The 18,360-nt window shown below is 50.7% G+C and overlaps 1 protein-coding gene across 1 annotated transcript in view; it reads right to left on the bottom strand.

The window, feature by feature from the left end:
• Positions 1–658: 658 nt before the first annotated feature.
• The window catches only part of BMP6 (bone morphogenetic protein 6), a 140,381-nt gene continuing 122,679 nt past the window's right edge, over positions 659–18,360 (bottom strand). Inside the window, exons 3-7 of the mRNA XM_081827695.1 lie at positions 15,253–15,401; positions 14,417–14,614; positions 3,210–3,286; positions 2,292–2,402; positions 659–2,195 (exon numbers count right to left, since the gene is read on the bottom strand). Of these exons, the coding sequence (XP_081683821.1) occupies positions 2,046–2,195; positions 2,292–2,402; positions 3,210–3,286; positions 14,417–14,614; positions 15,253–15,401 (685 nt within the window). The 3' untranslated portion in view covers positions 659–2,045. The remainder of the gene's footprint in view (positions 2,196–2,291; positions 2,403–3,209; positions 3,287–14,416; positions 14,615–15,252; positions 15,402–18,360) is intronic.

An 18,360-nucleotide genomic window follows, 5' to 3' on the forward strand; every position in this document is an offset into this window, starting at 1 on the left:
GTTAGGTCATCACGAAGACTTGACGTCTCCCACAGAAAATGTGGGCATGGGAAGTTCCACAAGGCTTGTCCTGACTATTCTGTTTACTCCTAGAACAATTCTGGTGGTTGTCACCTGGGGCGAGAGGGCTCAGGTGAGCCTTCCCAGGCCTGGGTATCGGAACTAACCAGGGAGGCCCCCCTAGCTGGAAGCGGCTTCAGATCCTGCTTCTGGGTAGTTGTTCTAGAGGCTTACTGTACTTTGTCTGCCTCGGAGGAGGTCAACTGTGTGTGTGTGTGTGTGTGAAGAGTGGGATCCAGTTGGCCTCAAGACCAAAGACTGAGCTAGGCGGGGCTGGGTCAGGGCTGACTCGGGCCTCATTACTGCCCCGGCCAGCACCCTTGTCAGCCACGCCATCCTCGTTGTTCAGTTTTACTGTCACACTGGAAAACAAGCACCCATCGGACTAGGCTCTCTGAAGATACGTACCTGTATGTTCTTGGCCATCAGGTTACTTCTCATCATAATCCCTCCCTTTCCAACGCTCTTCGCCCCACTTCCCATGCTCTGGGTGAGTGCGGCCAGTGGACACACGGTCACTGGGGGTGGGACCCTGAGAAACAAGATCGCTTCTGCTGCCTGCGGCAGAAGACAACAGAGCAGGGTCTCGGCCAGTCTCTGCCTTAAAGGAAATCTTTATTAATTATGTATGGTTCACAGATGGTCTTTTAAAAACCCCAACTTTCTAGAGAAGCACAATCCTCATGCGGGGCTTCAGCTTTGCATCATGAGTCTTGTATTAAAAGAATATCCAAGTGGTACAATTTGTTTACACTATGATACTTTCTAAATAAACTCTTTTTAAAAAAAAAAAAAAAGTCTGGTGTTTCCTTAAATGTTACAGCAAAACAGATATAAAATAGACAATAAATTATAGTTTATATTTACAAAAAAGCTGTAAGTGCAAACAGTTTTAGATCATAAATGTATTATTTAATCAGTTTAGTATGAAATTGGCTTCCTAGTACATGATCGTGAAAAAGACACTTTAAAAATACTCTACGATTTCATCTGAGTCTTCCTTTCTACAAGAGAACACTGGGATTTGGGTTCATAAGGGCATGCCTATCCAGACCCTGTCCTGGCGGTCCTTCCCCGTTTTGTTTCCTTTGCTGGATCTAACCCCGCCACTTGGCATGCTGTCGAGGAAAAGGCAAAGAGCCATTTTACTGAAATAGGTGAAAGAGTAGAGCCGGCGTTCCTGGAGTGAATGTGCTTTTCGGAGAGCCATCCCAGAAGAGGAGGTGCAGCGCTGGTTTCCCGCGGCACCCGGCTAGCATGCCCCCCCTGGCCTCCCCGCAACACCCGCTCGCTCTACTTTGGGCGCTAGCAAGGAGAACAGCTAATGGGGGGGAGGGACTGAGGTGTGGAAATGACACGGTTGGCTTGACCGAAGTGAGTGTATTTTCACACGGACTGAACTCCAGCACAAACATTAAGGGCAGGGGCGGAGAGAAAAGGCACTTCACGCAGCCCCCGGGTCGGCCCGGGCTGCTGCCCCTGCTTGAACCTGCCCTGCACCGAGGCCGTCTGTGAGGGGAGGCATTTCCGCCCAGTTCCAGTTGTCTATGTAGATCGACCTCTGACGGACACTACTGAACCGGCTGGTACTTTAGCCAAGAGTACTCTTACTCCTTTAAGATTATTTTCCCTATTGACTCACTAACACCACAAATAGCTTGGTCTAAAGCTAAAACTAATTTTGGTGGGCTCTTCTTTTGGGGGAGGGTTGGGGGGAACCCTTCAAAGTTACGTTTCTGTAGTTCCCAGACTTCATACTACAGACATCCGAACCCCGCTTCCTGCAGACCAGCAACTGCCCACGTTCTCTACCGTGTGAGCAAATTCTTAACGAGGCCCTTCGAGTTCTTCCTTGGGCGGTAAGGCACCAGCCAGCCCGGGGCGGCTTCAAAGGCTTGCCTCCCCCTTCGCCGTGCTTCTGAATGTTTGTTAAGGCAGATGTCATCTGGGAACCCAAGGCCGTGTCCCCAGCAACTGGTTTCGAGTTAGTGGCACCCACAAGCTCTGACAACCATATTCCTGTATTTTTTCAAGATGACATTCGAGTTGTCATCAAAGTAAAGAACTGAGATGGCGTTTAGTTTGGTTGGCGCGCAGCAGGGTTTGGGGACATACTCAGGATTCATAAGGTGAACCTGTTGCAAAACAGAAGGGGAAAGGCACCGTTAGAAGCCATACCTGGTCTCGGCTTACTCCTCCCTCTAAAGCAAAAGGGGTCCCCTGGAGCTCACCAGCGTCTGCACAATTGCATGGTTCGTTGCGTTCATGTGCGCGTTGAGTGGGAAGGAGCATTCTCCATCACAGTAGTTGGCAGCGTAGCCCTTGGGTGCGATGATCCAGTCCTTAGGTGAAAGCAAAAGGACCCCACATGTGATCAGCATACACTCCTTACATCATCTGCGCTCCAGGAATCCTGTGACAGTGGACTCCTCACATTGGACAGCTGGGCCGGCAGGCCCAGGGAGGCCACGTTCATGTTCCAGTGGCAAAAGCAAGGGGGTGAGCCTAGTTCATCTGGCTCCAGGGCATCCTCCCCCTTCACAGGCCCACAAGCCTTAGCTGCTACCCACCTGCTAGGCCTGGAAGCACAGGGGGCTGGCTTTATGCACCCGGACCCAAAGGAGCCTCGAGTACGCCCTGTCATCATAACGCCATCTGCATATAGAAACTCGATTTCCTATCACTTGTCACCTGGAATTTGCTCCTTATAAACCAGTGGTGGCTCTCAGGTGTGGGGCTAACCGTTTGTGCTCTTCTAGATAATTTGGGTGAGTCAATGTATAGCCATTGGGTAACTGTTAGGTCAGTTTCTCCAACCCTTTCTCAAAACACAAATGCCAAAGTCCATGCCTCATGGATTCTGAAAGAATGGAAGAAGAGCCCCGGGAACCGTGGGACTGACTCTGCAGTACGCGGAACTTGGGAACCTGGCTCCCTGGGAAGGTGTAGGGGTGGAAGGGAGACAGCGCTGGTATACAAGGAGCCTGGCCCTCCCTCTGCCCTCCTCCAGAAGCCCAGGCATCCGGAAGAGCTCCCAAGTGCCTTCACATGGGAATCACCTCGGCCCTAAAGCTCAAGGTCTTCGAGGACAGCCCCTGCCGTGAAGACGGGAAAGGACATTTGTTCCCGTTGTTGTCCAGAGAACTCACCTGCCAGCCCAGGTCTTGGAAGCTCACATAAAGCTCATGCTTCCTGCAGGCCGTTTTCAACTCACTGCTGTTGTAATCTGTCGGAGGAGATAAGATGCGCCCATTAACTCATTCATTCTTTCATTTAAATACTGACATGGGAGGCTCTGCCCTGGGCCAGGCCCTGTACTAGGCTCACGACAGCAGCGAACAAGGCCCCCGCTCAACACAAATATGACAAATGTGGGCACCAAACAGCTCCATCAGGTTCCGTGGCTCCCAGGTCCTCACTCACGCCATCTTGTTCACTCTGGGGTGCATGCTGGGCAGACTGGCACACAATGTCCCATCATGGACCTGAACAGACTCGTGAGCAACAGATGTGCACTGTGAGCCCCTGGTGTATGCAGGGCCTGTGGGAGAGGGTACACCAAGGGGCCCTAAAACACCCCTTGGGCTCCTGACTTGGAAGACATCGTATTCACGGCACAAGACAACTATACCAGGCAGGATTTGCTATAATGCACACAGGACAGTCTTGAAGCTGCACAGGACCCGTGAGGATAGCTGGGTCAGGAAAGCATCCTGAAGGAAGGGTAACGGAGCGGCGCCTACCTAAGAGGGAGTCAGAGACAGACAGAGACCCAGAGCAGAGCTGGCTCTCTCTCCAGCATTGGTCCCCAGGCTCACTTCCAGGGTTGAGCCTTTGACCTGCCCCAAAGCAACGAGCCCTAGGAGAGCGGTGTCCTGTGAACCCGCTAAAGCCCGTGTAACTCCCCTGTGTGAGGCAGGAGCCGCTAGTCTGGCCCAGCCTAGAGGAATGGGAGGGCCGCGATTCATTTAGGCCAACTGGAGCAGCTCTTCTGGGAGCTGTCCTCTGCTAGGCAGCACAGGAAACTGGAAAATAAGTGACATGAGGCTTGCAGCCTCCAGGGACTGAGAGACTCGAAGGGGTGGCGTGAGACATGGACACAACTAACGCAGGTACACAACAGTGCAGCTGCTATGGGCCAGTGTTATGGAGAAGGCCCGCTGGGAGTTTGGACAAGGGTCAGTTAAGGGTGGGGGCGAGAGGAAGAGCGAGCGGTTTGGGTGGAATGAATTTAAGGATATATGAAGATGAATCAATCAGGTGAGATAAAGCTGGGGAAATGAATGGCCTAGAATGCCAACCAAAATGATGTGGACTTTCTACTAGAGGCATTAAAGTAAGCCTGTGAAGAAGGGGTTTGAGCTAGAGACGGCCATGTTCGGAACAATGATTCCAAAGGATCAACCCGGTAGTGGTGTTTCAGAGAGATGAAAAGACTCCAAAGAAAGGCTCTTAATCTACAATGCACTTTGACAGATACAGGAGCATGAGGTCACGTGCGTGCCACCTCTGCCCTTTTAAATTCCATAGCCAATTACCTAATTGTTTAAAGCCTATTTGCACTAGGTTTCTGTTGCTTGTACTCCTGGGCCTCTTGGCACTGAAGTAAGACAAGACATGCAGATCTCACGAGTTTGTGAGGCAAAGAGACAAACAGTACTGACTCAGCTCAGTCACCTACCCTGGGAGGAGAAACAGGCTACCTTTTCAAGGTGATTTGCTCATCCTAAATTTGTTCATTCTCCCTTCTCGCCTTCTTCAGCTTGCAGAACAACCCGAGCTATAATTCCAAGTACCCAGAAGAAGTGACTGCAAAGCTATGCTGGAGGGAAGTTTTCACCATGGAGGGCACTGAAGATTCTCAGTAAAAAACAAAAACAAAAACAACCCATAAACCACCACCACCACAAAGCAAGACAAAAACCTTCTGCTAAAAATAATCCCTCAAGAAAACATCAAGCACACAAAGAAACTATCCCAAAAGGAAAGTTAGAATAAGAAAAAACACAGGGACCACAGGCAAGAGTAGTCTCTGAGTGTGATTACAAAAAAGAATACATAAAATAATGGAAGAGATGAAATAAGAAACAGAAACCCTAAAGCAAAGACATTATGGAGAAAAAATATCATAAAAGAACAGGCAGACATGAAAGGGAACAAAATGGAACTTTATAAAGTTCTACTGAAGGTAAAAATGAAATGGATGGGTTAAACATCAGATTAGACACAAATGAAGAGAGGATTAGAGAACTGAACAATGAATTTGAAGAAATGTCCCCAACTATAGCCCAGAGTGCAGGCTCGAAAACAGGACTCTCTCTATATATAGAGACAATGGAAGACAGAATGAAAAGGCCAATGAATTTCTGAAGAGAATACTGGGTGAGTAATAATTGAATATAGGGATGTGTGGGAATTTTCTAGAAGTGAAGAAAAGCAAACATCTTTATTTTGGAAAGGCACAGTGAGTCCTAAGCAGAGTAAATAAATTCCTCTCTAGCCACACGTGGTGGAACTGTAATATATTAAACGTAAGGGAATTCTTTTTTTTTTTTAAGATTTTATTTATTTATTTGAGAGAGAGAATGAGATAGAGACAGAGAGAGCATGAGAGGGGGGAGGGTCAGAGGGAGAAGCAGACTCCCTGCTGAGCAAGGAGCCCGATGCGGGACTCGATCCAGGGACTCCAGGATCATGATCTGAGCTGAAGGCAGTCACTTAACCAACTGAGCCACTCAGGCGCCCACAGGGGAATTCTTAAACGCTATCAGAAGATAAAAAGAAAATTCACCACAAAGGAACACAAGGCAGATGGACAGCAAACTTCTTTGCAACAAAAATCTACACCATATGAAGTTTAATACCATAGGAATGATGCCATCAGCTCAGAATTCCATACCTGGCTATGGTGGATATTTTCTCGTGTGGGCCACCTGGCTTCCAGGAACACCGCTCCCGCGGAGAATTCCTAGACAGGAGGGAATCAAGTCCCCATCTCCCATCAGAGGGCTCCAGCCTTTGTCCCCTGGCCACTGAGTTCAGGCTCTTGACTTCCCTAAAGCCATGTAGATGCCCCCACCTTTGAGGGAGTGACCCCAAGGGGAAACCAAGAATGGGTGGCACAGCAGCAAGTGTCCCGGGTGATGGCATCCAAACCACATTGTCCTTGTGACCAGGTCTGGGCTGGATCACTTGATTCCCTGTTTGGTTCTCCCCCCTTCTTGTCGGTTAGATGGGTTCCTGATATGCTTATTTTTCATTTTAATTCGAGTCTGCTTCTCTTCCCATGTAGTCAAGAAGGGCCTTGATGGGCTAAGTTATCACTCAGTAGTTAGGGGATAGGGAGTGCAGGGCGCAAGGGGAGGGGTCACCATCTATAGGGCTTGGTGGGCCCGTCTCTCTGGTAAGGTGTCTTCTAAGCAGAGACCTTCAGGAACGTCAGGAGCGAGGCAGGAGGCTCTCTGGGGGAAGAATAATCCGCATAGTGGGAATGGTAAATGTGAAGACCCTGGGGCGGCCTGTTGTAGAACAGCCTGGTGAAGGCCGCTCTGTGTTCATTAAAAAGCCCTATCTTCTGTCTACCCACTGGGCACATGGCTAGTGGACGTTTGCCATTGCAGTTCAGTGTGGCTCAGCCCCACCATGCCCAAGGGGACATGGGAGTTGTGCGCTCGTGGCCCTTCTGACCTCGCCTGCAGCCCTCTGGCCTTGCACCTCTTCCTCTCCTGCCAACAGCAAGTCTGAAGACTCCACGGCCCTGGTTCCTTGCACTCTTGAAGTGGTCCTGGGTTAGATGATAGGTTCTGTGATCCCCCTACTTATCGTCTCCATCTGGAACTTTCCCTGCCCGACCTCAGTTGGCTTGGGTCCCCACAAAGTAAACATCCCCCCAGATGCCTTCTCTGTGCTGGGGACCATGATCTCCCCAAAGTCCAGCTTGGAATCATTAGCCATGTGAAAGGCAGGGATTTCTGGGATACCTTTCCTTCCCAGGTCGGTGGACACGGGCAGTGTGATATAATAAGGTATATTATATCCTGGCAGAGCTAGAAAACCCACGAAATTGCCTGACACTTCCAACTCTCATTTCCCTCCATAGGTTCAGGATGGGGGCTAGCCACCAGGAAAACCAACCAAGATGGCCCAGCGAAGGACTCGGCTTCTACCTTCACCAACAGTTCTAGCTGTCTGTGAGCCTCCTGTGAACTGGACTCTCTCCACGCTCATCAAAAAGAACTCTCTCGGTAAGAACAGCCATTTCTTTTAGAGCTAGACACTGGCATTTTTGTTGTTGAGGAGAGATCGGGGCCAGAGAGAAGAAAGGCGGGGTGGGGATTCAACTCACCTGGTTTTCCTCCCTACAGACACTTTCTAGCCGCACTTAGGTTTCCTTATGACTCCATGTTACGTGCTGGCAGAGGGTGTATAAATATTTGTGAAGGTCAGTGCTCCCCAAAATACCTGTGTCTGCCACTCAGGGGTCAGTGCCCTGGGTTCTACAGTGGAATTACCCTGCCACACACTGTTTTGTTTGGTTTTTTAAGGACTGACAGATTGCAGAAAAACATTCTCCCACCCTGGCCCCTTGATATTTGTTTAGGTGAATGGTCTGGATAGGGCCGGTGACAGGAACACATCTGCTTCAGTGGGGATAAAGGAAGGCAACACAGCTTTGTCCAGATGGGTTCACCCGTCAAGAGGAAGGCAGAAAGAAGAAGCCATATTGCTGGACATAGGCAACCAACCAACCAACCAACCAAACGAGCAACAGGCCGGAGGCCAACACAAACATCCCAGAGGGCAACTGTCCTCCGTCTGTCTCACAGGTGGCCCAGGTCGGCACCAAGAGACTCACCAGGGAGTGGGAGCCCCATCTCAGACCCTCAGGCCGGAGTCCCCTGGTGCCCGGCTGAGTCTGCAGACTCTAGAACTTGAGACACAGAGGAGAGGGGCACATACAGGTGACAATGTCGCCCTCTTCACACACGAAGCCTGTCTCGGGCCGCCCCGGGATGCAGACGTGGTGAAGGCTTTAAGGAATCGGACTTTTTCAAAGTTGAACACAGAAAGTGCCATCTGGCTTCCACTCATTCCACGGGATTCTTCGGCCTAGAGCGGAGGGCGGGCAAGTGCCCAGCCACCCGGCGGGGTCTGGCCCAGCCAGACCGGGCCCCGGGTGGCCGTCCTGAGTACCTGGACGAGCAGGGCCCAGCCATAGGTAGGTTGGGGTACAAAATACTATTATGAGGTGACAAAAGCGAACAATCATAAAAGCCCCCAGGATTCATTTCTTCCATAACCAGAAAAGGGCCGCTCCCTAGTCTGCTTTCAAGCAGGACAGACACATTTTCCCTCGCCATAGATTTTCAGGCTTTGAAAGCTTCAGAGGCCCCACCCTGGGGGAAGGGGAGCACCTTTAAAGCCCCCAGACGGCCCTGCCTGTTTGCCCCCTAAGCGAAGATCCTTCGGCAAAATCCTCCAGGCTCTGTGGTGGGAAAGGCCCGGTCCCGGGCAGAGGTGAGGGCGAGTAGGGCAGGGTCGGGGAGGCCAGGCTGCCGTGCGCAGTGCGTTCTCCGTGAGCCGCGGTTCTTCCAACGCTTAGCCAACGGACGTCTGCCCCTCGCCCAGGCCTCCCGGACCATTAAACCAGTGGCACGGAAACCATCACGTCCATTCCCAGCGGCCCAACTGGCGGCCAGTGCCACCACCCACTTGGCACCGCGGCTGCTGACACGGGGCACCGGCAGGGCGCCGTCAGTCATCCGGCTGGGAGCGCAACACGCACTCCGCGGACAGTCGTGACGGCGGCGTCGCTCTCCCGGGCCTGGCGGGTCGCGCACCTGACACCCTGGCGAGTGTTCGCGCAGGCGCACCTCACCGGTGTACGGAGGCGGCTTTACCTGGAGCCCACGGCTCTTCGCTGACCCTCTTGCCAGTGCTCGGCCCCTTCTGCCTGCCCCTCGAGGCCCCCGCTTCACCTTCCAGGGCCTGTCTCACCTCCTCACGGCCTCCCTGTCCCCAGGCGGCGGCCCCGTGCCCCGCACGTCTGTTCTGTCCCGATCACGGGGGGCACATCCCATCCAGCATTCCTTGCAGGCGCCTCCCGAAACGCCGCGCACACAGTGAAGCACAAGGGAGCCATAGGCTAGGAGGGCTCGGGCCTGGCTGCTGGCTTACTTCTGCAGCCGAATGGCTACCGGGAATGCAACATGGCTTCCCGGGCGCCAGGGCCCGGGAGAGTCCCAGGGGAATGAGTCCTGGAGGAGAAGGGACGGGCGCAGCACTGATGCTGACTTGCAGGGCAGGCAGCGAGCGGGAAGGCTGCATGGGCCTGCTCGAGGGGTCCATCGAGGGGAGAAAGGCCGACAAAGGACAAAGTCAAGGCAAGCACAAGAAACCAGGTGAGAGGGAAGGAGGCAAGGAGGGAAGGGGGCTTGCGGCCACCTTGCAGGCCAGGGTTTCTGCAGAGGGGCTGCGCAGCTGTGCTCGCCCGACCCCCGCAGGCTGGCGACCCTGCTCAGTAGGCCGCACAGGGGGCAGCTGCTGGGGACAGAGGGGCATGCTCCACACTGGGCTCCCAGTTTTTCTGAGCCCAGGCTATGGAGTCTTCCCAGAGGAAACTCATTTCCCTTCTCTCCTAGAATGACGGGGCCAAGTACAACACCCAGCTATTGAAAGGGCACCTCCGTCTCCCCTGATCTCTCCACATCTCCCAGCCTCCTCAGCCCGTCTCATCCAAAACGAGTCTCTGGCTCCCCCTTAGCCCATGGAATCAACATGGCCGTTGGGCACATGCTGGAGAAAGCCCAGCTCCTTGGGCCCCGGACACTGTGGAGCCACACTGAGATTTTGAGTTCTGGTGTCAATAATCTCATCGAATGCTGGGGGGCAGGGAGCTTGATTTTCAGAATCTAGATTTTGTTAACAACCAGGATGGTTAGACTGAGAGGCAACAGGGAGGTCCTGTTCTTTTGTGGGGCCAGGATTTCAAGATCTCCTGCTTCATTTAAGTTGGGTGGACTTTGGCCTCTTCTCAGCCTTTATCTTGATTATCAAAGAATACAGAGATTAAGTATCTTGAAAATAGACAAAAGCTTCTCTCAAAGACTGAACACTAAGACTCCCTGTACTTTAAGTACCTCTGCCCTCCCTGTTCCCTCCTGGACTGAGTCTCCTGGCCCCCAGCACCCTCTCGGGAGTTGGTGGTAGTTGGTGAATTATTCAGGCCTCTTAACAGCTCCTGTTTATGCCTCTCTCTTACTGCCTTTCAGCATTACTGGCCATTAGTACATTCATAAGGGGTAAACTGAGGGATGGGGTAGAAGGGAACCTATCACTCCTTGATAACTTTTATCCCAAAAGAGCTTAATGGCAAATGAGAGTCAAGTATTATAAATATGGAGTTTGAAATGATTCTAACTTTTGAATCACTAATGCCATGCCTGTCCTCCACAGCTGTGGAAAATTAAGATTTGATTTCATTTAGAAAGCCCTGAACAAGCCTCTACCTCTTGACCAAGACATCTGGAAGCCAAGCAGCAGGCCCTAAAATTTTAATTTAAGATCAAAACGTCAAATGACAATTTCTCATTCCTTTGAAGAACCATAAACAGCTAACTCAAAACCCTGACCCAGATCCATTCTTCTCAAGCTTTGGATGTCCGTGGAGGGTCAACTCACTCAGCATTGGCATGCCAACCCATGGACGCACACAATGACCTAGTGGGGACACCTGTCAGGAACTAAAAGGCCAAATAAACATTGATCTGTCAGGATGAGCCCCCCAGCCTACTGACTGGAGCTCCCTGAAATCTACAGCAAGATTTCACAGTCATCCTAAAGTTCCCAAACCACTGTCTGGCAAGCGATGAAGTCCAGTTACCTTTCTTACACTGGAAGCATACTGAATGGTCCTGGGAAGTTCAAGAGACGCACAGCTAAACTATCAACAAGGTCAAGAGCATATCTAAATGTACCAGAGCCACACTCCCCCCTCCCAGGATCCTTAAAGACACATGTTTGTGTGGGTTGGAAAGAGGTAGAAGGAGAAAGGACTCTGAAATGTTAACACACAGCATTGGAAGCAACAAAGGACTCATTCCAAAGGACAGAGAGGGTCATAAGGATTCTCTGCTTCGCAGATGGTTGGCAGAGGTGCGTGGCGGCCACAAAAACATCAAGGATGAAAGAGGCCGGAAGGTCATCTAATTCTGCATGAACTGTTAAAAGTGGCAGAAAAGCTCCCAAACTGTCATCTGCCAAAACAAAGAGCAATTCCAAGTCACAGGGCTGGCAGCCAGCAGGTTGGCCTGGCAGAGAACCTCAGACTCCCCATCTGACTTGACATGGCATTAATGACTCCCTCCACAGCAAGGTCTTGGAAAGATCCGAGAAATTAGCTCGATGGGCATCTCAAGCACCCCCCCCCCCGATGGAACCATCCCTCAAGGCCATTTGTGCACAGCCCTGGTGATGAGCCAGCCAGGTGGTGTCACAGGTCCCCAGAAGATGAAGCAAAGGTCCCCAAGAGAAAGCTACTCTAGAAGAGGGTGGACAGAAGCAACCAGAAAGACCAGCACGTGAGAGCTAATGGACCCAAGGGCAGGCTGTCCCAGGGCAATAGGCTGGTAGAAGTGTAGGCCGAGAAAGAACTGCCGGATTCACTGGCATCCCCAACAGGGCTGCATAGCACGGCTTGGACCATGACTCCTAAAACATGTGCAAAAGCGATAAACAATACTGTCCAGATGATATCCAAGCCCACTGGAGACGGGCGACACAGCCAACGTCCATTATTCACTGGGAACAGACAGCTGCAGAGAAGCAAGGGCAAGTGAAAACCATCCAGGATGCCTTCGATCCAAACCCACACTTTAGTGCATGTGTTTGCAAAGTCCGGCTTGAAGGCCAAGTACAGATGTGAGAGCAGATTCTGGTGGGGAGGAGGAGGGGCAGGGGCTCTTGGCGACTCCCTCGTGGTGGACTTGCCCTGCCGGCCCAGGCATCTGCAGCTCGGTTCCCAAAATAGCCCCGTATTTCCCTGCCATGTTTCACCCTGATGACAGGCAACTTGATGGATTATGTTCACTTCTTTGCCCAGATGCAGGATGGTCTCTGATGGGCTTCCGGTGGTGGTGGTTTCAACGGAGAAATATTAATTCCCTGGGAGCTCTCTGCGGAAGAAGGGGGGCAGCAGAGGCAAAGTAATCTCTTCCTTCAAACTTCCAGATGATTTGCAAAGGGAAAGTCCTGCCTGGAGTCACACCAGAGACCACAACGTTTTGTCTCGGCCACATCTACCCGGTCCACAGAGGCCCGGCAACATCTGGTCCCAGAGTGGCCCGGAAAGAAAGCACAAACTGGACGACCCATTTCTCTAGGGAGTGGGCCGTCTCTTGGGAATTCCCTTCTCCAGGAGCAACCTCTTCCATTGTCCGTCTGCTCCCATTAATGGCAAGGATAAATAAGGAAGAAAATGCCAAATATATAAAGTAGCACTTCAGTGGGCCTAACCTGACCAATTTCTCGGACCAGCCTGAGAGGGTCTCTGAAGCTAGTAAGAGGGAAGGAGGATCCTTCTTGGTAAATACTCTCTTGGTGGTAGTGGTGGGTGGGGAGGGGGTTCTGGGCCTTTGAACAGGTGAGGCTAGAGATACCTGTCATGAACCCTAGTACCACCGGAAGGAGCAAAGCATCTTTACAAGTACCGGGTTGGGAGGTGGGGGTGGGAAGACCAAGAAAAAGCAGATACACTTGCCTCTTACTACACATTCGATCAACTTTAATGCTCATGTTTAATTGAAACTTATCAGATTGAAAAAAAAAAAGTGGAAAGGGACTTGGAAGAGAATAATTGGATGACACGGGTAAAACCAAAATCAGAGACATGTTTTCCCAGTTACAAAATCGGGTGTGTGTACTTGGGGGAGGGGGTGTTGAATAAATCAAGTGAAATTTCAACTTTAAAAAGCAATCCACATTTCAAGAGCTGCCTTCATGTCTGGGGCCCCAGCACCAAAGTGACCACAGTTCATTAATGAATTGAAGCCTACCACCAGCAGCCTCCATCATCATGCCCTGAAGGAAAACACGGAGCAGGCTTCCTCTGAAGTGAATAAAGGAAAGCAATCATTTCTTCCTCTTCTTTTTTCTTTTTAAAGCCCAACTGTTTCCAGCGGTAAACACGGGAACACCCACACTGTGCCATGCTTCCAAGAAACACAAGGATGACAAAAGCAGCAAAATATCACCTCACACTGGGTCCTCAAGCCCCACAGCTAAGTTACTCGTAAGAGAAATGGCTTATTAAGTCAGAACCTAAAATGGAGACACTTCTTCCCAAAGAGAAACAGTATTCAGGGAAGTTGCATGAAGTCTTTCTGGCCACTGAAGAGGACACTTTACAGTCACCTGGAAGAACCAATGCATCTTCCAGAAGCACTGTACATCCTTTCCAAGGGTCCTAACATACGCCCTCAAAACCTGCTTCCTTCAACTGGATGCAACTTGTCTGTGAGCATTATTAGGGACCGGATCAAATATTTCTCATTTAATTCCAGCAAATCTACCAAGTGTTAACCATCCCCACTTAACAGATGAGTAAACTGGAAGCTGAAATGGATTTGCCCAAAGTCACGAGTGCACGGCCTCAGCCTGGCTTTCTGCTAAAGCTACAACCATGACAGAGAGGTTCTCTTTGGAAGCTGAGGTTACCAAGAGGGATAAGATCCTGAGACGACCGCTGCCCTTCCTTACCACCATGCAGACCTGGTCTTTCTGAGAATGCCACCAACAAGGGAAAATAGAAGAAGAGAAAGCGAGATTCCGAACACCACGTGAGCCCATGAATCTAGCCAGGCCTACAGCTAGAACCCTCGACTTCCCAGTTCAACGAACCAACGAAATCCATCAGAGACGGTTGTTTGAGCTGACTTCCCATCACTTTCAGCCAAGAACACTGACCAATATGAGTCCATCTTACACAAATAGACAAAATTTGTTTGTTTGTACACCACAACCTCCCAGGCCTAACACCACTGGAAGAAAATCTAGGTGTTCTCAGGATCTTTATGTGAATGAAAGAGGAGTTGGAGAAATCTTATCGAATGGAAGGATGCTCTTTCAGAAAACCAGACACCCGGGATGTCTTCAGCCTGCAGACTCAGTCCTTGGAGAACAAAGGTCTCCTCTGACGGCCCTAAGAACCCTTCTAGATAGTTGGTGATGAGGCACCTGTGAGCCTTTGTATTTCTGGGCAGAAGCCATGCAAAGCTGACGCCATCAGCACGTCCTTGTTCTCACTGAGGCTGACGCGCCCACCAGGCTTCCTGCAAACAGGGGCTCCACCCACACCTACCGGAAGCACTGGAGCCCCGCGACACGTCCTGGGACTGGGTGGAGCGGTTGCGGTTCTGCTGTCGGCGCCGCCCGGGGGCCGACCTGGTGGTGCGCACGTGGACCTCGCTGACCTTGAAGAAGGCCACCATGAAGGGCTGCTTGTCGTAAGGGCCGTCTCTGCCCACCAGGCCTGCCGCTCGAGGGTTGACGGTGAGTCCTTGAATGCAAAGCACAGCACAGCTGTCTTTATTGCATGGAAACTGGTTCTTACAGTTCCCTAGCCGCCCAAGCGCCTGGCGCAGAGTGAGCGTGAGGGAAGAGCACTATGCATGCTCAGAGCAAAATCAAAACACTCCTTCCGAAGTTCTGTGAATCAAAGCAAGGCGTGGTGTGAACTCCCAGGCCTCCCAGTCCCGATGGACTTTTCCCTACACAACCATTCTTTCCGCTCATATGCCTCCCAACCAGGGAGGGAACGGACTTCACAGGCAGAATGCACCCGTCTGAGGACCGGTGTGGGGACCGTGAGCTGTGGAGCTTTGGTGCTGCAGGAGGAGGGGGCGCCGGAAGGTTCTCGTGCAAACCTACCCCCCAACCCAACAGTCAGAATGTAGACTGGGCTCCCCCTGCCTCTGTGAGCTGTCTTCCCATGGTTGCCCCTGGAACTCAGACCACCTACTTATCTCCAAGTCCTTCTGGAGGCCTCCGGGAGAGATTTTGCTTTTCAGTAGCAGTTCCGAGGGAACAGTAAATGCGGTCATCCCAGAGCCGTGGTCTCCACCGGAAACCAGGGTTCTACCGTAACTGTTGCAAACCAAAGGGATGAACGCTGTTCGCCAATGTTGGCAAACTTACCATCCCGAGTCACCACGCTCAGCTGAAGCCCCATGTTGTGCTGTGGGGTCACGACCCACAGATTGCTAGTAGCTGTGATGTCAAATTCCAACCAGCCTTCTTCTGAGGCCCACACCACGCGGGTGTCCAACAAAAATAGGTCAGAGTCTCTGAAAGAAAGAAAAGATGGTGTGGTGAGTCGCGCACCACCCTCTCGGCCCCTCCACTCTCTCCTGCCTTGGCGTTAGAATGAAAACGCCAGTATCAGATCAGGTCCACCCAGGAGGCATCACACGCAGTGCCCTGCCACGTCTCTGGCTCATGGGACACCCGGGACACATGCATGACACGATCTGGAGAGGCATATGTGCTAGGGAACTTCCCAGAAATGAATTTTCTCCCAAGCATAGGTGGATCCCTCAACTTCATCAAAGGCCTTGCCATGGCTGTGCATGCCAAGTCTTTCTTGGAAATAAGGAAGCAGGGAAGGGAGGGCAGGAGGAAGAAGGAAAGTCATATTGTTACTTTATGGCCAACTCTAAAAAGAGAGCAGGGGGTGGGGCATGAGGAAAAGGGTTAGGAAAATATTAAAATTAGGATTCATACGAACAACAACAAAAAAAGGGGCTTTGTTCATTTTTTTTCTTTTTGTAAAATGAGGACCCGATAATCTTCATATGTTAGTTCCTGTGAAATAAGGAGAAACAAGAAGCCACATCGTATTTGTGAGTAATCATCAGTTCCTTGCTTTTAATTAAGGCCTTTGAGCGGTCCACGCTGAGTGTGGGCTCCCTTCTCCTGTGGACGGGGTAGCTGTGGGTGGATGTTGAGTGATTTTAAAGTTCATCCCAGGGGCGCCTGGGTGGCTCAGTCGGTTGAGCATCTGCCTTCAGCTCAGGTCATGATTCCACGGTCCTGGCATCCAGCCCCACATTCTGCTCAGTGGGAAGCCGCTTCGCCCTCTCCCCTCACCCCACGTGTGCTCTCTCTCTCTCAAATAAATAAATAAAATCTTTAAGAGAATAAATAAAAATGTGCAGTGTTAGCACATGTGGAACTTTCTAAAAAAAAGTTCATCCCAGCACAGCCATGAGCCGTGGCTGGGCTTCTTGTAGGCAAACTTGGAATCCATTCCTTCCATTGGGCTCCACAGGGAGTAGTTTTATATACACACAGACACACACACACATTTATTTATTAATATATATTTATTTATATATATTTATATATTTATATATTTCATATTTTTTATTTTTATATATGTGTAAAAGATATGTATATTTTTTACCGTTCTCAACTAACATAACCCTAAGAGTTGTAAGAAGATGGAGTGAGGGTTTCTTCCCACTCCTGCACACGTCGTGATAGAGCAGTCTTAGGGGATGCTCCCCTTTGTGTATTTTGGGGATACTCTGAATCTGAGTTGACATCCCAGGGTCACTGACATGAAAATGGCTGGGAATTCCCAGGACAGGGCAGGGCACCATTTTGGCCATGGAAAGATTCAAATCCTCTTTTATAGGATAGAAAAATTACTAGAACACTGCATTTAAGATGAGCATTACATACAGACACTGTACACTGAAATTGGTTATAGGGCGCCTGGGTGGCTCAGTCGGTTAAGCGTCTGCCTTCGGCTCAGGTTGTGATCCCAGGGTCCTGGGATCGAGTCCCGCATTGGGTTCCCTGCTCAGCGGGGAGTTTGCTTCTCCCTCTGCCTCCCCCCTCTGTCTCTCACGAATAAATGAATAAAATCTTAAAAAAAAAAAAGAAATTGGTTATGAGGCGCTTTCATGCATTTTGCTTTCCTCGAAACAACCCCAAGAGCTGGTAGAATATCATGATCCCCATTGTACGGCTGGGGAATCAGACTCAGACTTGAGGTTGCAGCCATGCGACCTCGATCAAAAGCCAGTGAGAGCGCTAGCTAGCGGAGAGAAGCCCGCCGCCTCAGTTTCCCATTCCAGCATGCTGCCGCTTGAGTTTATTAAGAAAGACCACCTGTGGCCAGTGAATACAACTTCTCTCTACCCCATCAAATACTTGTGAGGCCCGAGTTAAACGTCTCAGCTGTCTGAGGGGAAACAATTTTCCTGTTTACATGGCTTAGAGTTAGAAGGCAGCTCTAGTGTCATCTTTTCCAAGCTTAAAACAGTAGGTACAGCGAAAAGGAGTTTACTCAGCTGCTGACCAGAGTCCGTGGGGGGCCACGCGGAGGCCTGCCATGGGTAAAGTGCTCTCTGACGACGTGCATGTGTCATACCTCCTGTTGACAAATTACACCCCCCCCGGCACCAAGGTAACTGTGAGCAGGGAGGCAGGGGGTGTGCATGGAAAACAGCGAGAGGGGACTCCAAGTCCAAAGCTTTGAAGTGAAGATATAAAAAGACATAAATTCTGGAAATTCGGAGAAGACCCTCATCCAGGAATAACACAGACACTGTGGGAAAAGCGGCCCCGGTCCCGAAGGCAGCCCGGGCATGTCCGCGGCCAAACGGCACCCTCCAGAATGAAGACGCGGGGAGACTCCCAAGGCACCAAGCTGCACCTGAGGGAAGGGGGTCACTTGTCGCTGCTTACAGAGCTTGGGTGACGCACCTGGCAGACGATTCTTGAAGACTTGTCACGAGGATGCAGAAAAATACAGTCCGAGATAGGAGTGTGGCAGAGCTGGTACAAAGAGCTAGAATGAGCTTTTATTTGGAAAAAGTAGTGTTGATGAAAAAGGAAATGGGAGTCTATTACAAGAGAAAGTGCGGGCTGGGACAGAAGTCTGTCGTCCAAAAAAGGAGAGAAACAGAGAGAAGGAGAAAAGGGCATGAATTAATTTGGGAAAACGTGAATCCATTTTTAAAATTTTTTAATTTTTAAAGATTTTATTTATTTATTTGACACACAGAGAGAGTGAGTGAGAGAGGGAACACAAGCAGGGGGAGTGGGGGAGGGAGAAGCAGGCTTCCCGCGGAGCAGGGAGCCCGATGCGGGACTTGATCCCAGGACCCTGGGATCATGACCTGAGCCAAAGGCAGACGCTTAAAGACTGAGCCACCCAGGTGCCCCCCCCTTTTTTTTCATTTTATATTTTTATTTTGGAAAACATGCATCCAAAACTAAACTTGGGATAAAAGT

The sequence above is a fragment of the Leptonychotes weddellii genome, chromosome 8 (genome assembly GCF_054177405.1).
Source record: "Leptonychotes weddellii isolate Sample4059 chromosome 8, ASM5417740v2, whole genome shotgun sequence".
NCBI classification, from domain to species: Eukaryota; Metazoa; Chordata; class Mammalia; order Carnivora; family Phocidae; genus Leptonychotes; species Leptonychotes weddellii.